This window comes from Mixophyes fleayi, chromosome 2 (genome assembly GCF_038048845.1).
Source record: "Mixophyes fleayi isolate aMixFle1 chromosome 2, aMixFle1.hap1, whole genome shotgun sequence".
Classification (NCBI taxonomy): Eukaryota; Metazoa; Chordata; class Amphibia; order Anura; family Limnodynastidae; genus Mixophyes; species Mixophyes fleayi.
Genome location: NC_134403.1, coordinates 51458374 through 51477055, shown reverse-complemented (window position 1 = coordinate 51477055; position 18682 = coordinate 51458374). Strand labels below are relative to the sequence as shown.

The 18682-nt window shown below is 39.9% G+C and overlaps 1 protein-coding gene across 1 annotated transcript in view; it reads right to left on the bottom strand.

Annotated features, from left to right (window-relative positions):
* B3GLCT (beta 3-glucosyltransferase) overlaps positions 1 to 18682 on the bottom strand; it is a 299136-nt gene that overhangs the window by 205440 nt on the left and 75014 nt on the right. The window contains exon 3 of the mRNA XM_075198956.1: positions 193 to 232. Coding sequence (XP_075055057.1) covers positions 193 to 232 — 40 coding nt within the window. The remainder of the gene's footprint in view (positions 1 to 192; positions 233 to 18682) is intronic.

Genomic DNA, 18682 nt, shown 5'->3' with positions numbered 1-18682 from the left:
AGCAGCTCCGTTTCGGCCCTTATTTGGCAGCTTTAGTGAAGCAGCTGTGCAGCTCTGGTGTGCCAGACTGAAGTGGTCCACATGCTGGGGGTCCCCTGCATTACACCAATATATCCTATTTGTTTAATGCACAAGTACAAAGTTATCCTGCTGTACATATCAATAGCAAAACAAATAAACTTAAAATCTTACCCAAGGGTAGTTGAGTCTGAAATGCACTCTTTTCATGTTTCTGTGGGAAAAAAATAAAAGACATAAAATAAGTATTTAATAAAAATACTGTGCAAAATGCCTTTTGTGATTGTAAGCTTCTTTTCACCTTATGACTTATTATTAATGCATTTCAATGGGGTCATTTCCTTGATCTTACAACACACGATTTTCCCAGGTTCACTGTTATAGTGGGTTACATTTTGACGTATATACCTGAAAGTCCAAAGGACAGTACAATACAATTATTGTTATAGAAATATATTTAGCAATACAAAAGTTACAAAGTATTGTACATCCGCAGACAGGTTGGAATATATATGTTCATGTTTAGATCAATACCTTATTTACCTCAAGTGAACATGTTATTTTTTCTGTACAGATGGGAAGGTCACATGTGTAGACATTTTACATGCGGGGGACAGATGGCTTAGCAGAACAAACCACTGTGTTTAATTGTAAATTGTCTAGTTTATGATTTTCTTTATTTTACTTTAAGTCTCTAATGTTTTTAGACTTTTCCATCATTTCACACTTTCTACTTTTCAGTAGGTGACTGTGGAGTTCATTTATATAATATAAATGTACATAACCAATTATAAATCTAATTTGGTTTTAAAGATTAGAGTTGTAATCAGATTTGTGTTAGTTAAGTGTTTTAATATAGCACATGCATATGCTGCATTCTGAAGGGAACACTGAGGCGTGTAAATCACTATTGATTTAGGACAGGGAAAATCACTGATTAATCGTCTAAAAGGGGCCGTCTGAACAGTAAAAGCAGGAAATGCATTAGGGTCAATGATTCCTTTCTTACCACAAAATAAAAGCGCTTTCCAACTGTCTGACTTAAAATGATTAAATTCTAATCATGTTCACATGATAGAATTTCCATCACTCACATTCACGAATGTGAGTGATAGAAATTAAAAGTTAATAAATGTGGTAATATAAAACCCTCACTGTATTGAAAAAAAAGACAGATTAAATTTTCTTGCATTGAAAACTAGGGTTATTTCTAAAAAATACAGCCCTCCCTACCCCTCTCATAATCCAATGTTGCATATGTCGATAATTTCTTAATTCAGCATGTATTTGATTTACAAGCAAATTTTACAAACACTGCAGACATGCCTCTTTGCACACAGCTGAGCCCATGCACTATAGCACAGGGAGCAGAGAACTAAAAAGATGATACAGGAAGTTCTAGTAGGTCAAAAAAGGATAAGCACCCTATCCCAGTGTCCCCTAGTACTTGCAACCAAATGTCACTATATTAATAGCACCTGGATAAAAAGACACATGACCAAGACTATTCTGGAATACACGGAGGTGAGTCAGTGTTATAAAGCAGCAATGGAACACGGACACTCTCATGCAGTATATGTTACTAAATCAGGCACAGTATAGATTTCATTATAAAACTAGGGGCAAAATGTGCACAGAAAAAGCAAAACTGATAGAAAAAAAAGCATTCCATTACATTCAAGGGTACAAGTAGAGTTATAATAATATAAAACAAAATATACAAATAATAGATGGGAAATTAAAAAGCATAAAAGAGCAGTTCCACTGTCAATACAAAACAAGAAGCATTTCTAGAAGGATAAAACCATAAGTGATAGATGCTGACGAAGATGGGCCAAGTGGAGGTTAGATAATCATTTTACCGACATACGTTTCATTCTTTATCTTCTTTGAGGAAAAGTGTCAGTCGCAGTATATTCTTTGGCCACCGTATGTATAAAGGCACTAGCTATAGAGGGGAATTCAAGTGGCCGCGTTACTGTAAAAGGTAATGCGGACTGCGCACTATTACTGTTATTATGGTAATAGTGCGCTTAAATACCGCTATTGTGGTAGTTTCAACGCCGGCTTTTTGCTCGCAACAGAAAGTTGGGTTAAGTTTACCATAATAACGGTAATAGACTTATCGCAGCACTACTTCGGGCGGAATTGAATTCCCCATGTGCGTTCTAACCTACATAGGTTTATCACATAACTTGATTTTTCTTTGGTGTCATGTTCGATGCTCGTAATAAAAAAAAAAAGAGCCATGAAAGTTGTTCCCCATGTCCAGTGGCAGCTGCTGTCACTTTGAGATGGTTTATTACATGATTAGACTTTGAAGAGGAAAGGTCAAATCAGGTTTCACAGATTGATCTAGGTTTCGTGTAAGGACTTTGCATGGATTGCGGCTTGGTCTATTGTAAAATCTAGTTAATGCTAGAGAGACGTAAACGCTAAAATTATTAAAGTTACATTGCGTTTCATTTGACCCAGGAGGTTTTAGGATCTTCTTGGTCAAACAACTACTCTCCTGTGTAAAAACATGAGTACAGTTAAAGCATCACATATATGGGCCCTATTACAAGGAAGTCTAATAGAGGGCCCTCCGCATGGTAAGTCAAATAAAAGTTCAAAAATAATAATTAACACAAAATAATTTAGATAATATACAAATATAAGAATGTACAACCATTGGCATCAATAGCAGTACATTACTCATAAAAGCTGCATTAATAAATGTGTTTATTTTTAAATGGGGCATCACAAATTTAATATTAGACAATTAGCATGAGAAAATATAAAAAAGTAGCATAAGAAGCCTTTAAGTTAGATTCGTCTCATCCTTGGGAACAGTGCTTAAGTCCCATAACCATTGAGAGAGGTTGATTAAACCTCTTTTGTATAGAAGAGGAGGAGTGTGTAGATACAATTTAAGGCTGTCCCAATATAGAATACCCTCTTTCTTAGAAACAGTAAATATATCCCATAATTGTTTAAGAGATAAAAAGCAGTAAGTTGTAATCATATGTTATCCAAGATAAATTTATAGATGTGTTACAGTGCTGATCAAAGTATAGAATACTCACAACTCCTCTTGTTCCATGTACTAGGAAGTGAGTCTTGGCTAACATTAAATCCTCTTAAATCCACGGGCTTTTGGTTGAATTGATTTATGTTTGAATACGGATATGTTCACAATATTACTAATGCTGCCAGCAACAATTGGTTAAAAGAGGATTTAAATGTCACACAGCATTGATGTATGTACATGGCTCTGAAGAGATCACCCAGTGGGAAGAAACGCGTGAGGCTATAAAAAGGTGATTCCATTGGATTTCAACTGCTGTGCTGGATAAAGTGAGAACTGCTTTTACATTGATCTCATCATTAAAGCCAAGCCTTGCTTCCTTGATCCCATAACCAAAGGAGTGGTGAGCATTCTATACTGTAATACATAGAACACATATATAATATACATCTCTATCTTGAACGACACAATTGCTACAACTTACTAACCTATAACAACTATGGAACATATTTATTGTTCCCAACAAAGATTATCTATAGCACAATCAGTACTAAACATTATCCACACACTCCTTTTCCATAAATCCTCAGACATTATCCAACTTTAAAGGTAAATACTCATTTATAACTGCATAATTACTACTTTTGAGTAATATACTACAATTGATGCCAATGTTAAGTCTTATTTTTGTTTATTATCTGAATATTTCTTTACTAAGAGATAGTATTTCTATAATCATAAATAATTCAATATTTATTGTTTTTATCTGTTAGCATGTATGACTGGTTGGTTAACTTAATCCATTGAAGGGGCGAGCAAGTGTTCTAAAAATCATTAAGTGTCTGATCTCTCTACCAATCACTGGGATTATATTGACTTGATTGTACTTGTGTGGTATTGATGTTTTGATTGTGTGGTCTTTGGTCATTTTGTATTTAAATATGTATTTATTGAATATAAAAGCAGGGAATGTGCAACGTAAACTTTTCAGTTGCAGCGCTGTCACTTGGGGAACTAATGTACTTACTTTACACCTTAAGGTACCTGTAAAATAGATACAATCATGCAAAACATACACATGGCATAATTATACTGGGAACAAAGCAAACAGTAACATGATTTCAGTTTATTAAAATCACACTTAAAAACAAAAACAATGGCATTAAATTATTGGAAATAAAAAAAAAAAAAAAAAAAAAAAAAAAGATTAAAAATGTCAACGGCTGTAAACTTAAAACATTCCAGAGGAGGGCAGCATAAGAACACCAAATTGCAGTAAGGGACAAAATATAAAAAAATAAAAATCTTGCAGCTGACACTTATAAAGAGCAACAAAATAAATCACAAACAGTTCCTATTCCTAAGTAGTTTAATGCTCAACTGTCTAGCCGTCATGTTGTCTACCCATTTAGAAACACAGAAAGCAGGCACCTTTCTCATCTCTCCACTATAAGCAAACACTGACCATGCACAACACCTGGCTCATTCAAGGCAGTTTTGCCCATGTCGCTGGCGGCTCACTGAAATAGATACCTCATTGTCTCATCTGTCCCTCAGTGCTGGTTCCCGTTTGTCTCCTTGTCTGTGCCCCACGTCTCATTTGTCTCACCTCTTTGCCTATCACCCTTTAAATTCAATTTATGACCCATGTTCGATTCCAGTTCCACGTGCTCCATCCACACGATTGCACTATCACCAGTGAAATACAACACTACTCAACAGCCATTGTGCATTGGACATGATATATATCAATTTCCGTGTAATGTTTGTAGAAACCAAATATACCTTCAGAAATGTGATATTACGTAAGGTTTGAGATATTTTGAAAAAAATGAAACTCAAAAAGTAAAGAGTTCGGCAAAACTCCCTTCGCCAATGTGTGTGTGTACTGATGTTAGCGGTTTAATGACCTAGTTTGGTGTTCAGCACAATACTAGCAAGTGATGACTGTTTATCGATTCCTCGAAGAGTAGTCTGAAAGCAGTGTTACTCCATAATGGGGACACACTCCCTTCACTGCCTGTGGCCTATGTAGGGAACATGAAAGAAATTTATGAAAGTATGGCTGTGTTGTTGGAGGGAATCTAGTACGAGGATCATGGATGGCCTCTCGGTTGCGACTTACAGGTAGCTGCACTGATGTTATGTTTGCAAGGTGGATACACAAAGTACTGCTGTTTTATGTGTTTATGGAACAGCAGGGACACTAAATATCACTATATCACCAAGAAGTGGCCAGAGAGAGAAACCAGTGTTGCTGGAGAGAAAAACATTAAGTACACTCCATTGGTTGAGCCGCATAATGTCATTTTACCCCCGCTTCACATCAAGTTGGGTCTAATGAAGCTCTGTATAAAGGAGGCCAGGCTTACAGTTACCTGAAGGAACAGTTTCTGAAGTTAAGCGAAGCGCAGCTAAAAAACATATTTGTAGGCTCCCAAATAAGGAAACTACTTATGGATGAAATATTTAATGCTAAATTGCTGGAAATGGACTCTGTGTCGGACTGGGGCATGAATACCAGAGAGGGTGTGGCCAGCAATCATAGAGACAAGACCAGACACTAGAGGGGGAGCCCACGAAGGACAGCTAGCACCATAGTATGTATGTATGTGTGTGTGTGTGTGTGTGTGTGTGTGTGTGTGTGTGTGTGTGTGTGTGTGTGTGTGTGTGTGTGTGTGTGTGTATATATATATATATATATATATATATATATATATATATATATATATATATATATATATATATGTGTATATATATTAATTATGAATTCAGTGTGTGTATAAAGAGTACACAGTTTTGACCTACCCCGTATATTGGGCAGAACAGTCACCAAAAAAACAAAAAACGGGATTGTCCCTCTAGACCAGGCTTTGCTAACCTGTGGCACTCCAGGTGTTGTGAAACTACAAGCCCCAGCATGCTTTGTCAATATATAGCAGCTTATTGCTGGAAGGGTATGCTGGGACTTGTAGTTTCACAACACCTGGAGTGCCACAGGTTAGCCAAGCCTGCACTAGACTCAGAACATTTGACAGACTGTCCTACCTGTTGTTGTCACTTTTACCACCTGTGGCTGCTGGTTTCTTTGGTGGCGGCTTGTCTGGATCCTGGAATGTTGGGGGCCCTATTTGGAAAAAATAATGGGTACATTTAGAAAATTACAGCCAGCCCCAGCGTTAAATCAATAGGACACACAATTAATACTTAGGCCTTCCTCCAGCCCCAACATTAAAATAATAGTATTCCCATTTAATAAACCTATTTCCCTCCCTCCAGACAGCCCCTGCAATAAATTAATCGCATTTACGTATAATAAATATACCTATTTCCCGCAACCGTCACTGCCCTTAAATAATTCATATTCACATTTAATAAATAGGCCTCATATGCAATCAAACTCAGCCCCACATTCAATAGTCCCAAAACCACCCCATCTTAAATTAATAGTCCCCACTATAAAATTAAATTGCCCCACCTTCAACCTACAAAGAAAATAGCACACATTATTTAGCCACCACCTACCACACACACACATTGCCACAAGCCCGCTGTGCCATCACACACACATTACTGTGCCCCTTAAATCACCATGCTGTGCCTCCTTATGATCACACTGCGCAAAGCATGCTGCTTTTGCTCCCACTTCCTCACCCTGTGCCATGCTGCTTTTGCTCCCCCCCTTCACTTACCTTTTCTATCTGCTTCTTTCTTTTCTTCTCCTCTGTCTTCTGTGGGGCGTCGGGCATGATGACGTCACGCCCGACATTTAGTGCGAACAGAGCCAGCGATGTGGTCACGTGAGGTTTTTTGTTGTTTTTTTTAAAAGTTTCTCACTTCCCTCTCCAACAAAAAGGGGAGCAATTCAGGGTCAGAGCCTACCAGGGGATAGCCCGGTCCCCCTGCGGGCCAGTCCGACCCAGAGTCTACTGGTTGGTCCTCTTTCAGGGCTGCTGTGCGTGGATTCTTAGTAAAGAGGCCAACGCAGTGTCCATTGTGAATGAACTATTGGACCACTACAAGAAAATGGGTTGTAGAATGTTCCTTACAATCCACTTTTTACATTCCCATCTAGACTGTCTCTCTGATAACCTGGATAGTGTAAATGATGAACAGGGGGAACGTTTTCACCAAGACATTCTGACAATGGAGCATCTCTACCAAGGACGCTGGTGCCCTGCAATGGTGGGGGACTACTTCCGGTTCCTTTTTAGAGAGACCAATGAGATACTGTATAAACGGAAAGTGTCAACATCCTATTTCCCTAAAAAAGGGACTTTACATTTTACCTTTTTATTAACAATTACATTATGGCTAATTTGGATTGTTAGGAGTTTCTGAACTTTAGTTTCTGCAGTTTTTAAGCATTTCCATAGTTTTATTAGTATTTTATAAATGCATACGACGAGAATATTTCAATTCTATAATGATAATTGAAATTTTCACTTATCTTACACACAAATAACAAAAGGTTATATTTGTAAAAGTATCAAATAAATGTGACGTTGTAGAGCTAACCTGATTTTTCAATTGAATTCAGCATGCCTAAATTAGGCGAAAAACACTTATTCACATGCAGAGGATATTTTAGAATTAGTTGAGTAATGTAATTAGCAGGTATAGGAGACTTGAAATCGCAAGCATGTGCAGTGAGCGATGTCTGTGTTCCTTAGTTATAAACTACTAAAAGGCTAAACAGTCCATGCTGGTACTTTCAGTGTCACAAAAGGAGGAAAAGTAGCAAACACCTCTGAATCCGTGTAACAGCTGTACATTGTAGCAACATGTGGATGTACTACAGAGCTTGCACTAGTGTAGATTAAAATGGCTAAATTACTAACACTTCCACTTGAGTGTATTGTGAGCTCATGCTTCAATGGTGAACCTGGAATATAGCCTTGGAATGTAAATCTATTTACCATTAATAACTAGGATATTTAAAAGTAGAGGTGAGTTGTGTACGCTTAGTCTAAAATGTACATAAAACCAGCATCTAACAAGATACTAGGGCCTGTTATTATTGAGATGCCACTTTTGGCGTCAAGATAAAATACTTGTTCATTGCAATTCTCCTATAAAAGAAAATTTCACTTCGCTTTAGAAAGAGATACAGCAAACATTCCACACGTTGTAGATTGGAATAAAAAAATATCTTTAAAGATTTGTCAGACCCCTTAGGAAATGCATAACATTTATTTTTGGTTTCTTAATTTATTTTTTCGGTCACCCATACTCCCAAATGAGGGCATGCAAAGTCAAAAAAAGAAAAAAACGTTCCAAAAAAGAAACTAAAGTGAGTGATGAATTCATCACAGGTTACGGGATAGTTATAGACACCAGAAACATAAGAAGCTTCTCCAGTTGAGAGAGTTTATGTCTTGGTCAAACCTGCAAGATGGGAGAAAATAATCTACATTACAGGCTCTTGAAGAACTATATGTACGGAGGTGGTCACAGACTATTCTAACTACAGCTTGTTGAAGGTTTGGATTTCACTGATCAAGTAATACATTGATCAAGCGTCAGATTGTGTCTTTCTAAAGTAAAGATATTTTGGAATATTTTTATGATCATCGTAGATCACCAGAGGATGAGTTATTATTATTATTATTATTATTAATATTTATTTATAAGGCGCCACAAGGCATCCGCAGCGTCGTACAGAGACAAAATCACAATACAATGGGAGACAGCACAGTACAGTAAACACAGCAACTCAGTACGCTCAATGCACAGCTAGAGAGGGCGGGGAAGGGGGAGGGAGGATCCGCAAACGACGGGGGCCAAGAAGGAGGGCGCGGAAGACAGGGAGACCCCCAGGGGGGAGGAGGGAGCGAGAGTGGACGTGGGGTGGAGGACCCTCGAGGAGGAGGGCTAAGTAGCTGGAGAGCAAAGTTAGAAGTGGTGGAAACAGGAGGAGAGATGGCCCTGCTCAGAGGAGCGTACAATCTAAGGGGAGGGGTGGACAGACAGAGAGACGCAGGGGAGAGAGGGAGAGTAGGGGGACAGAGGCAGAAGATAAGGTAGGAAGTTAAGTGGGAGACAGAAAGGCTTTAAGAAAAAGGTGGGTTTTTAGGGCCCGTTTGAAGCTGGACAGATTAGGGGAAGTTCTGATGGAGGGAGGGAGCTTGTTCCAGTGGAGGGGGGCAGCGCGGGCGAAGTTTTGGATACGCGCGTGGGAGGAGGTTATAAGGGGGGAAGAGAGGCGACGGTCAGAGGCAGAACGGAGATGGCGGGATGGAGCATGAATAGAGAGGAGGGTGGAGATGTAGGGCGCAGTGGAGTTGGTGAGGGCCTTGTAGGTGAGTGTGAGGAGCTTAAAGAGGATTCTGAAGGGGAATGGGAGCCAGTGAAGGGCTAGGTAGAGGGGGGAGACAAAAGAGGAGCGGCGAGAGAGGAAAATAAGCCTAGCTGCAGCGTTAAGGACGGATCGAAGGGGATCGAGATGAGAGTGGGGGAGGCCAGTGAGGAGGAGGTTGCAGTAGTCCAGGCGGGAGATGATCAGAGAGTGGATAAGGCATTTGGTGGCATCTTGGGAGAGGAAGGGCCGGATGCGAGCGATGTTGCGCAGCTGGAAGCGGCAGGATTTAGCAAGAGAGAGGATGTGGGGGCCAAAGGAGAGAGAGGAGTCGAGGATGACACCAAGGCAGCGAAGTTGGGGGACAGGGGAGATAGAGGTGTTGTCGACAGTGATGGAGAGGTCAGAAGGGGATGGGGTATGAGAGGGAGGAAAAACTATGAGCTCAGTTTTGGCAAGGTTAAGTTTGAGGAATCGAGAAGACATCCAGGAGGAGATGGCAGAGAGGCAGGCGGACACCCTAGAGAGGAGGGAGGGAGAAAGATCAGGAGAGGAGAGGTATAGTTGAGTGTCGTCAGCGTAAAGGTGGTAGCTGAAATATGCAATAGAGTTGCGTAAACAGGCTCATTAAAATCAGACAAATGTAAATTTTGTGGTATTTGCAAAAATTAAATATGAGAATTTACAAGGATCTTTAGAAATCAGATGACAGCATCTTTGCAGCCTCCGTTCTCTTAAATTAATTTATCTTCAATCTTGCCAAACACCAAATGAACAGCTAACAGAGTTTGAGCCTTGGATACCTGTCATGCTTGGTACAAGCCAAAAGAAAAAAAGCGAACAAAAAGAATAAAAAGGCCAAACAAATAGAGGACATTTTACCAATAAAAGTCAGCTTGACAAAGCTAACACAACAAAAAGAGAACTGTATATAGTTTAGGGCGGAAAGAAACATGGTTAGTGCTCACTATGGGCCGGATTCATTAAGGCATGCAAAACAGACGTATTAATGCGTTTTTCTTAAAAACGCACATAATCAGGCATACGAAAGTCCATATTCAACAAGGAGCGGATGTAAAAGATATGCCTGTTGAGGAATACGGGTTTATGCATGCTCTGCTCTAACAGACATTATGCACTGCAGTTTACGTCCAATACATATGTGGAATATCAAGTCCCAAAAGAACGCACAGAAAAAAAAACCCCAAAAAAATACTCAATTAATGTCACCTGTTAATATAATCATTAATGAGAAAACATTAAAAAAATATGTGTCCCTCCCCATAAAACACATTAGGATGTTATTAATCTCTAGGTACATAAAATGCATTTTTACAGTTGCTCCCGATTGCAAGCACATGTTGTAGCATGCATATGCAACTGTCATCACTAGTAATCGGCACTTACACCCGACCTGTAGTTGGTGCAAGTGATACAACTGAAAAACATGTACATTTGAGATGCCCAAAGTTTGAACCAGACGCTGCTGCGCGCGCTCGAGCTTGGCACACCCATACTGTACACAGGGCTGCAATCAGAAATTGTGGGGCCCAGTACAAATGAAACAGTCAGGGCCCCCCCCATCCCCCCTCCCCAGCCACTCCCCCGCCGCCCCCCACACCGATGGATAGCTTATGTTCTTGGTGGAAAATGTAAAAGTTCCCAAACTCCTGTCAACTCACACTATTGCATATTCAGTGTCCCTCATACAATGAAAGAGGAAAAAGGTTTAAGATTCTTGCCAGATTAGTTGACCATCTTCTCACTTTACTGGAAGCTAAATCTTGTATTAGGTCTTAAAAATAAATTTCAGTTTATACCCCTCAGTCACAATTTTCCACCCCGAAAATATTTTGCACCTCCTCCCACCGCCCTATAGATCAGCGCCCTAGGCTGCAGCCAAGTCAGCCTATTGCAAAATTAGGCCCTAATTATCTTAGAATAATAGCTGCACAATGACAATGTAGAATCGCAATGAACAAACGGGAAGTGATTGAATGTCACTTTCTATAAACTCTCAAATATTGTGAATGAGAATATTAAATGGTAGTACAATGAAAGCATTATTTTACACAATTTGGATTTCTGTATACACTTGAAACAGGCAAGAAAATCTTGTTGAAAATGGGCTTTAGACAAAGCAAGGACATTAAGAGGTGAAGACCATGTTAACTAGTTCAGGACCTCAATTAAACTCTCCTTGTTATCCACTCCAGTCAGAGTGAAGTAATCACGTCAGGTAGCTGAATCCAAAAGGAATCTAACTGCAAAAGATTACAAACCCTAATAATACAAGTTCTTTATATAGAAGAGCTAATATTATTGGAGTAAAATGATCATATCTTTACAGAACTTGCAATATTTCACAATGAATTTACATTTTCTATGCAGCACAGTACAAGCTATTGTTATCTGTTATCAGCCATTTCAGAGAAAAGAAAAAAAAAAAGAGGATGACTACATGAGTCCTTCAGTCCGATTGACAGGAAATTTGTCTATGAAAAGCATCCCCCCCAATACTATCACAACTATCCCAAATATCTTCTAGTCTGGTACACACCTGACACACTTCTACTAATAATATTTACAAATATGTATTTATCTTAATAAACTAACTTGTATTGCTGATTACATGTCCATTTAAGTTATGTCCGTGCTGGATTGCACTTTAAACAATGTGTAAAATTAGTCTGTGTTGCTATGTGTTCCACTGCTAACATGCCACACACACACATATAGGGTCCCCCTTCTGCCCACATGCCACACACACATATAGGGCCCCCTTCTGCCCACATGCCACACACAGGGCCCCCCTCTGCCCACATGCCACACACATACAGGGCCCCCCCTCTGCCCACATGCCACACACACACACACAGGGCCCCCCTCTGCCCACATGCCACACACACACAAAGGGCCTCACTTCTGCCCACATGCCACACAAACACATATATTGGGCCCCCCTCTGCCCACATGCCACACACACAGCCCCCCCCCCCTCTGCCCACATGCCACACACACACACACACACACACATATATAGGGCCCACCCTCTGCCCACATGCCACACACATATAGGGCCCCCCCACTGCCCACATGCCACACACACACACACACACACACATATAGGGCCCCCCTCTCTCTCTGGACGGACACAACCCATCATCACCATCATATTACCCCCATCTTACCTTTTTATCAGTGACCGCACAGAAACATGAAGATCTTAAGCACGGTGTACCACGTGACTGCTGCAGTGGCATGACCTGTGATGTCACACTGACCGCGATCTAGTCACTACCTTATGGAGATGTGATGCAGACAGCCGGCAGCCGGTCCCTGCAGGGACTGTCACATCGCATAGTACTCACTGTGGGGGAATGATTTATTCATAGAATATTGTAGTACAGCCTGTAGTACAATATTCTATGAATAGACGATGTGGCAGTAGTGAGTATTATGTGATGCGATAGCCCGTTCAGGGACCGACTGTCTGCATTGCATTCCCATTAGACCAGCAGGAGTAAAACAAATAAAAAATAAAATAAAGTGGTTGCAGTGCAGCCGGGCCCCATACATTAGCACACCCCCCCCCCCCCCCTTGATGGCAGCCCTGACTGTACCTTGACTATGTGCATATGCCCATTTCCCTCCCAATTCCATCCATGAAATTGTAGGCTTTAGTAAGGGTTTTTTGCGCTGGAAGATGATTTAGATGTTGCTGCACTCACTGGCGTATGGTTTATTGGCATGACCAAAGCTATTTTAGGCAAAACACAGCACGTATCAGCATTTACATGCCCTTAATGAGTCAGGCTCTATGTGGGTACCACATTTGCTGGCCAGCTGATTACAACTAACTGTATTTGAGAGAGGTGAAGACAGTGGGGTTTCCAATCACTGTTGGTAAATTGACCAGATTGTTTAAAGGTTGTTTTCTACATAATGACTGGAATAACTAAATTTACAGCATTTAACTATCAAGTGCAGGTAAACCCTATTTTCCTATTTTAAAACCCTAAGTTTCAAAATGCGTATTGCTTGGCTATGCAAACCAAAGATGACAGCGCACCACCTGCAATGTTACACGTGTTAGAGAAACAAATTCCTTATCTAGGCAATGTAATATGCATGTTTCCCATGCATATTACATTGCAATACTGCCCATCCATTTAATAGGGTGCAAACCAGGACAAACAAGAATAGCTATGATTACTCTGGAAGATAAACCTCTAATGGGTATTAAATATAAAAGTGTCATTTTTAAAATGAGTGTCTTCACTGTGGATAACAGATCCCATTGATATTGATAGTTGTGCAAGGAAGAATGAAAAATAATTGAGAAAGTGTCACACATTTCTGTGATAAGTCCACACTATATGTTAGGTGTTGCCCATAGCAACCAATCTAATTCTGGCCATCATTTATCTAGTATATTCAAATCCACACAACCAGGCTGTGTTCCAGTCTTATTCCCAGTACTGCTATTGTGGCATCTTTTTACATCTTGGAAGACAATCCTGAGATTTGGATGTCTATGGTAAATAAAATCGTGGTGTTCAACATAATGATCAGATAAGCACACTGTTCTTTTAACTTTAATATGAGTTCACTTTGGGTACTATATACCAATTGGGGTATAGATTTACACTGTGGCGCTATTTCTCTCTTTTTTTTTTTTTTAGACACACATACATACATGCAGGAACCCTTGATGACACCAGGCAATCTAACTCTGGCTAATTCCAGCTTCCCTCTGTTCACCAGCCACTAGCTGGCATCGGTCACAAAGCACAGCAGCACAATTCAGGTTTATATACGTGACACTCCTCACACAGCCCTGGCTTGACAAGAAAGGCGACACTTCCACCTTGCCTTTAGAATGAAGTCTCCTCAGGTGCTCTGTAATTAATCTTCATTGCAGACACACCTTGTCAGCCTTGCTATTAGCTGTAAAGGCACTTTCAAATCATGCAAATGAAATCACATTTTATACTTTTACTTTGTCACATGTCTTACACCTGTATATCTCTGAACCTAGGTGCACCGCTATATCTGTGTGTAACCCGGTCTGCAGTTTTTACCTACTGTCAGCTGAACAGCCGGTTCCTCTCTCAGAGGCCTGTGGCAACCAATCCCTTTGTTACAATATATATATAGAAGTTGCACGGATAGAATGAAAATGTTGTTGATATTATGTGGTCAGATTATTTTACTTTATTTTAGCATGACCTTTGCACAAACTAATGTTTGTGACATGTTCACTAATTTTGTTGAACTAGCTGTTACAAACTTTAGTTTCTAAGGAGAAGTGCAGGGTCAGTATATTAAAAGTATTGCTTTGAATATTTCAAATTGATGAGTTTAAGTTGCAGCAGAGATCCTCTGCTCGTCTTACAACTCCGGCCAAAAACCAAAAGAGGATGGGTGAGTAGAAGGACTAACCACAAACCACAATCAAAAGAGAGCACCTTATGCTTGGTTCTCCTGTTGCCATTTTAAGATGGCAAACTACACTGGGTGGGTTGTGTATTACAGAAAAGGGGAAAATTGCTGCAGATAGCAGACGCCAAGGCTCCAGTTAGGGAATCCCTGCACAAAATCTTCTAAAACTCAATTTTTTTATTTTCATTCAGATCATTTTTACTGGATTTTGAATTTTAAAGAACCTATAAAGCCTTAGGCTAGGTACACACTACAGAAAATGTCTCCCAATGCGATACCAATGAATGAAAGTCCTGATCAGCAGCCGATTCATGTGTACACACTGTACACGTTTTACAAGATTTACCTTCAGACCTCTGCTCTTCATCTGTCATAACTATCGACTGTAAAGATAATGGGGCATATTTATCAAAACTCGCAGAATATGAAAAATAGTTTTCAATCCTTATCGCATTGATAAGGATTGAACTATTTCTCATATTTATTAAAAAAGCAACACAGGAACAGCAGTTCCGAAAAACTGCTGTTCCTGTGAAGTGGAAATCATACTTACCACTGCCTCTTCGGTTCTGAAGCAGTATGCGGTCAACGGGGCTCCTCTTCTGACTCCAGTGCGCATGCGCCGAGTGAAACCCTCAGGCATGCGCACAGATATCTCTGCTCTCGCTCTGCAACTATAGTTGCAGAGAGAGAGCGGTGAGTGACAGGGAGGGATCATGTGATCCCTCCACACATGCGCTGTCCAGCTCTGCTCTTCAGAGCAGAGCTGACAGCACTGAAACTTTTCATTAATGATAATGTACGCCAGCTTCAGCTGACGTACATTATCATGTTTGAAAAGTTAATTACATTCATTGTTAAATAGCGTTACTGAGCACTCCCCATACATTGTTATGGGGAGTGCTCAGTAAAACAATAGGAGATGCAAAGCAGCAGATATCTATGATATCTGCTGCGATGCTTCTATCATAAATAGCAAATTAGTGTTTAATCCCCGAAAACTGTTGTTTTCGGGGATTTTACAGGGGGGGGGGGAAACCTTTCATAAATAGGCCCCAATGACTCTAAACTCTATGAAGATCCTGATCGTGAGTGCATATATACTGCAGGATTTGCCAGACATCCTTCCATCATATATAGAGATCTTTAGTCCATTTATAAAATCAAGTAAAAAAATATGATGTGCTATGTAGCGATAAAACATAATGAAATATCAGATCTAAAAGTCGTTAACCGTGTGATGGGCACGATAATCGGGTGAAAAACCTGTAGTGTGTACCCAGCCTAAATCTTTTCGGTCTGACAAGTGTGAAGAGTATTCACCAGTAAGTCATCAGTAAATGTTGGAAGGCAAATTTTTTAATGTGCTACAATATCAATAGTTTCACTCTTGATTAGGTGCGGACTTTGATAATAATGGTCTACACTGCCAAAATTATTTGTATAAAGGCAAGAGGCCCCATCTGAGACTGAAATATTAGTTAAAAATGGAAGGTCACAAACTGATGCCAATTATGGACATTACATACATAGAGTATTTAGAGAGTTAATTACTTAAAGTGTATTTCATGTTAGAGATATCTGTACAAAGTATTCTACCTTTGATAAACATCTTAATCAACATTGATATAAATCAAATTATCAACACACAATGTTTTCATCCAAAAAATGATTGGTTTCCGAGAGGACAAACCATTATTTATGGAGAGAAATACATCTGGTATCATCTTTCAGGATTTGGCAGGCGGGAGAGATTTTAAATTCTCATTAGTCTACTTGCTGATGCTACAATGCTGCTCTGTTGTCATTTTACTAACTTAAAGCAGCACTCCCTTTCAAAAATGTTTTTTAAACAAAGTTTAGTGACATAACCGCTCACTTTTGCTTGGGCCCCAAAGAGAAAAGTCACAGCTAATGGAATATGTCCCTTAGACTGCCATTACGGTTTTATAATTCTGCACAATGACAGTCTACCATGGCAACCACAGTCACATGATTTAGTGAGCAAAGACTCTTTGGAACACCCCTCTGAGATTGGTCTGCTCTGTGTATTGTAAAATCCTCGACTCCCCCTCCCTCCTCTGCCTTCACATGACATGCTGAGAGTGGTAAACCGGTGTCTGTGTAACGGTCAGCCATATTTACCAACCTCCAGAGATTCTGAAAAGGAGATGATGATTTGTAGGGCAGCTAGGAAGAAAGACTATTAGTAGGAAGAAAGACTATTAGATGCATGTGTAAAAAGGTACTTAAACTGCTGCTCTAATGAAATTATTAACTTAAAATGCTTTGCAAGATATGTGTGTACTCATATACAAACTTGGTATACGTGTGACAGGCCAAGCAAAAATGGCACTTAACTCCATTTTATTGTCCATGCACTTTTATTGTGTGTATTGTGAAATGCTTAAGGCTAGGTACACACTGGAGCATTTTCGTCCAATAGTCGGGCAAATCATTTGACATACGACCGTTCGGTTGGAAGTCGGGTTAGTGTATACTGACACGATGGTCGAAAGTAGTTCCAAAAAGTGTCGATTGTCGGCTCATTTGGTTGGTTGTACTGTTTAATATTTTCTGACCAATCACCTAACGATCATGTAGTGTGTATGCACTCATGTTCACAATCTCCATAGAGTTTACAGAGTCGGGCTCTTTTCAAACGATACTAGCAATGAATGTCAGTGTGAATAAATGTAGACAGTGCTGTAGAAGGAATAATTAATTTGTTCATTCCTAGACAAAATGTTACGTTTCAGAGTCACAGAAGAATGAAATAGCTATAACGAGGCGGTTTTAATCAGTGTGAAAATGTGACAAAAATGAATGAATAGTGTGCTGTCATTCTCCGAAGAGGACCAGATGAAGACCACAGATCTGAAGGTAACTGGAGACAGTCTGTATGCATGAATCCTCAGACTGATCGGACCTTCAGTCGTAGGTACAATCATTTGAGAGAACACGTTGGTCTGAAAATTCTTCAGTGTGTACCTAGCCCTATGTAACCAAGGTAAGGCTGGGGCATGTCTATAAACATATATCAGCTAGGCGTTGTCCCAGTGCTAACTGCGCATGTACGGGAAAGTCCCGAGTAACTTCATTACTACTGTGCAGAATAAGTGAAACTGTTTAATACTCATAGCTGTACCAATAAGTTCTTATATATATTTATAACTTATAGGTTAGCGATATCCGGCACCCTTAGTTTCTTTTCTATAAATGCTTTTTTTTTGCGGCTACAAAAAGTGCTTCGTCCTGGACCGTCTAATGGTGCAAGTCAATTGTCTATCCAGCTTGAGAGAGAGAGAGAATGGGGTCCTGGATAATTTCTGATTAAACATATTACTAAGAGAACTAATCGAAGCCAAGAACCTTATTATCTTTTTACTTGTTTGCAATAAAAGATGATATTTGAACTTTGTGGTCACAACTCCATCTCCTTGCAACCTGAAAGAACCTGAAAACGTTTTACCGGAAACAATACATTAAGATGTTAGGTTCACTTTAATACATTTACCTTTCATATTTAAGACATCTAAAAACGCATACAGCTGGAATAAATGTCTACAGTCTTAGAACACTGGGTAATTTAGCTAATCTTCCATGTGCTGCTGCTTTAGCCCCTTGAGTGCTAAGGACGTGTGCGTCTCATCCTCTACATGACCCCCTAGAGTTCCAAGGACGAGTCCCACTTATCCGCTTCATAAGGGGTTAAGAAAACCAGCAGATGACTACAGACCTTGATCTGTGGGCTGCTGATACTGCCAGAGCAAAGGAATCTCTCCTGCATTAGAAATATACATGTGCATGCATAGTCTGTTCAAGTCAAAGGGAAATGCCAGGGATAGGGGAACGCTCTGTTTGAGCCTCTATCTCCCCACCCCTGACACATAAAAAGCTCTCTAATGATG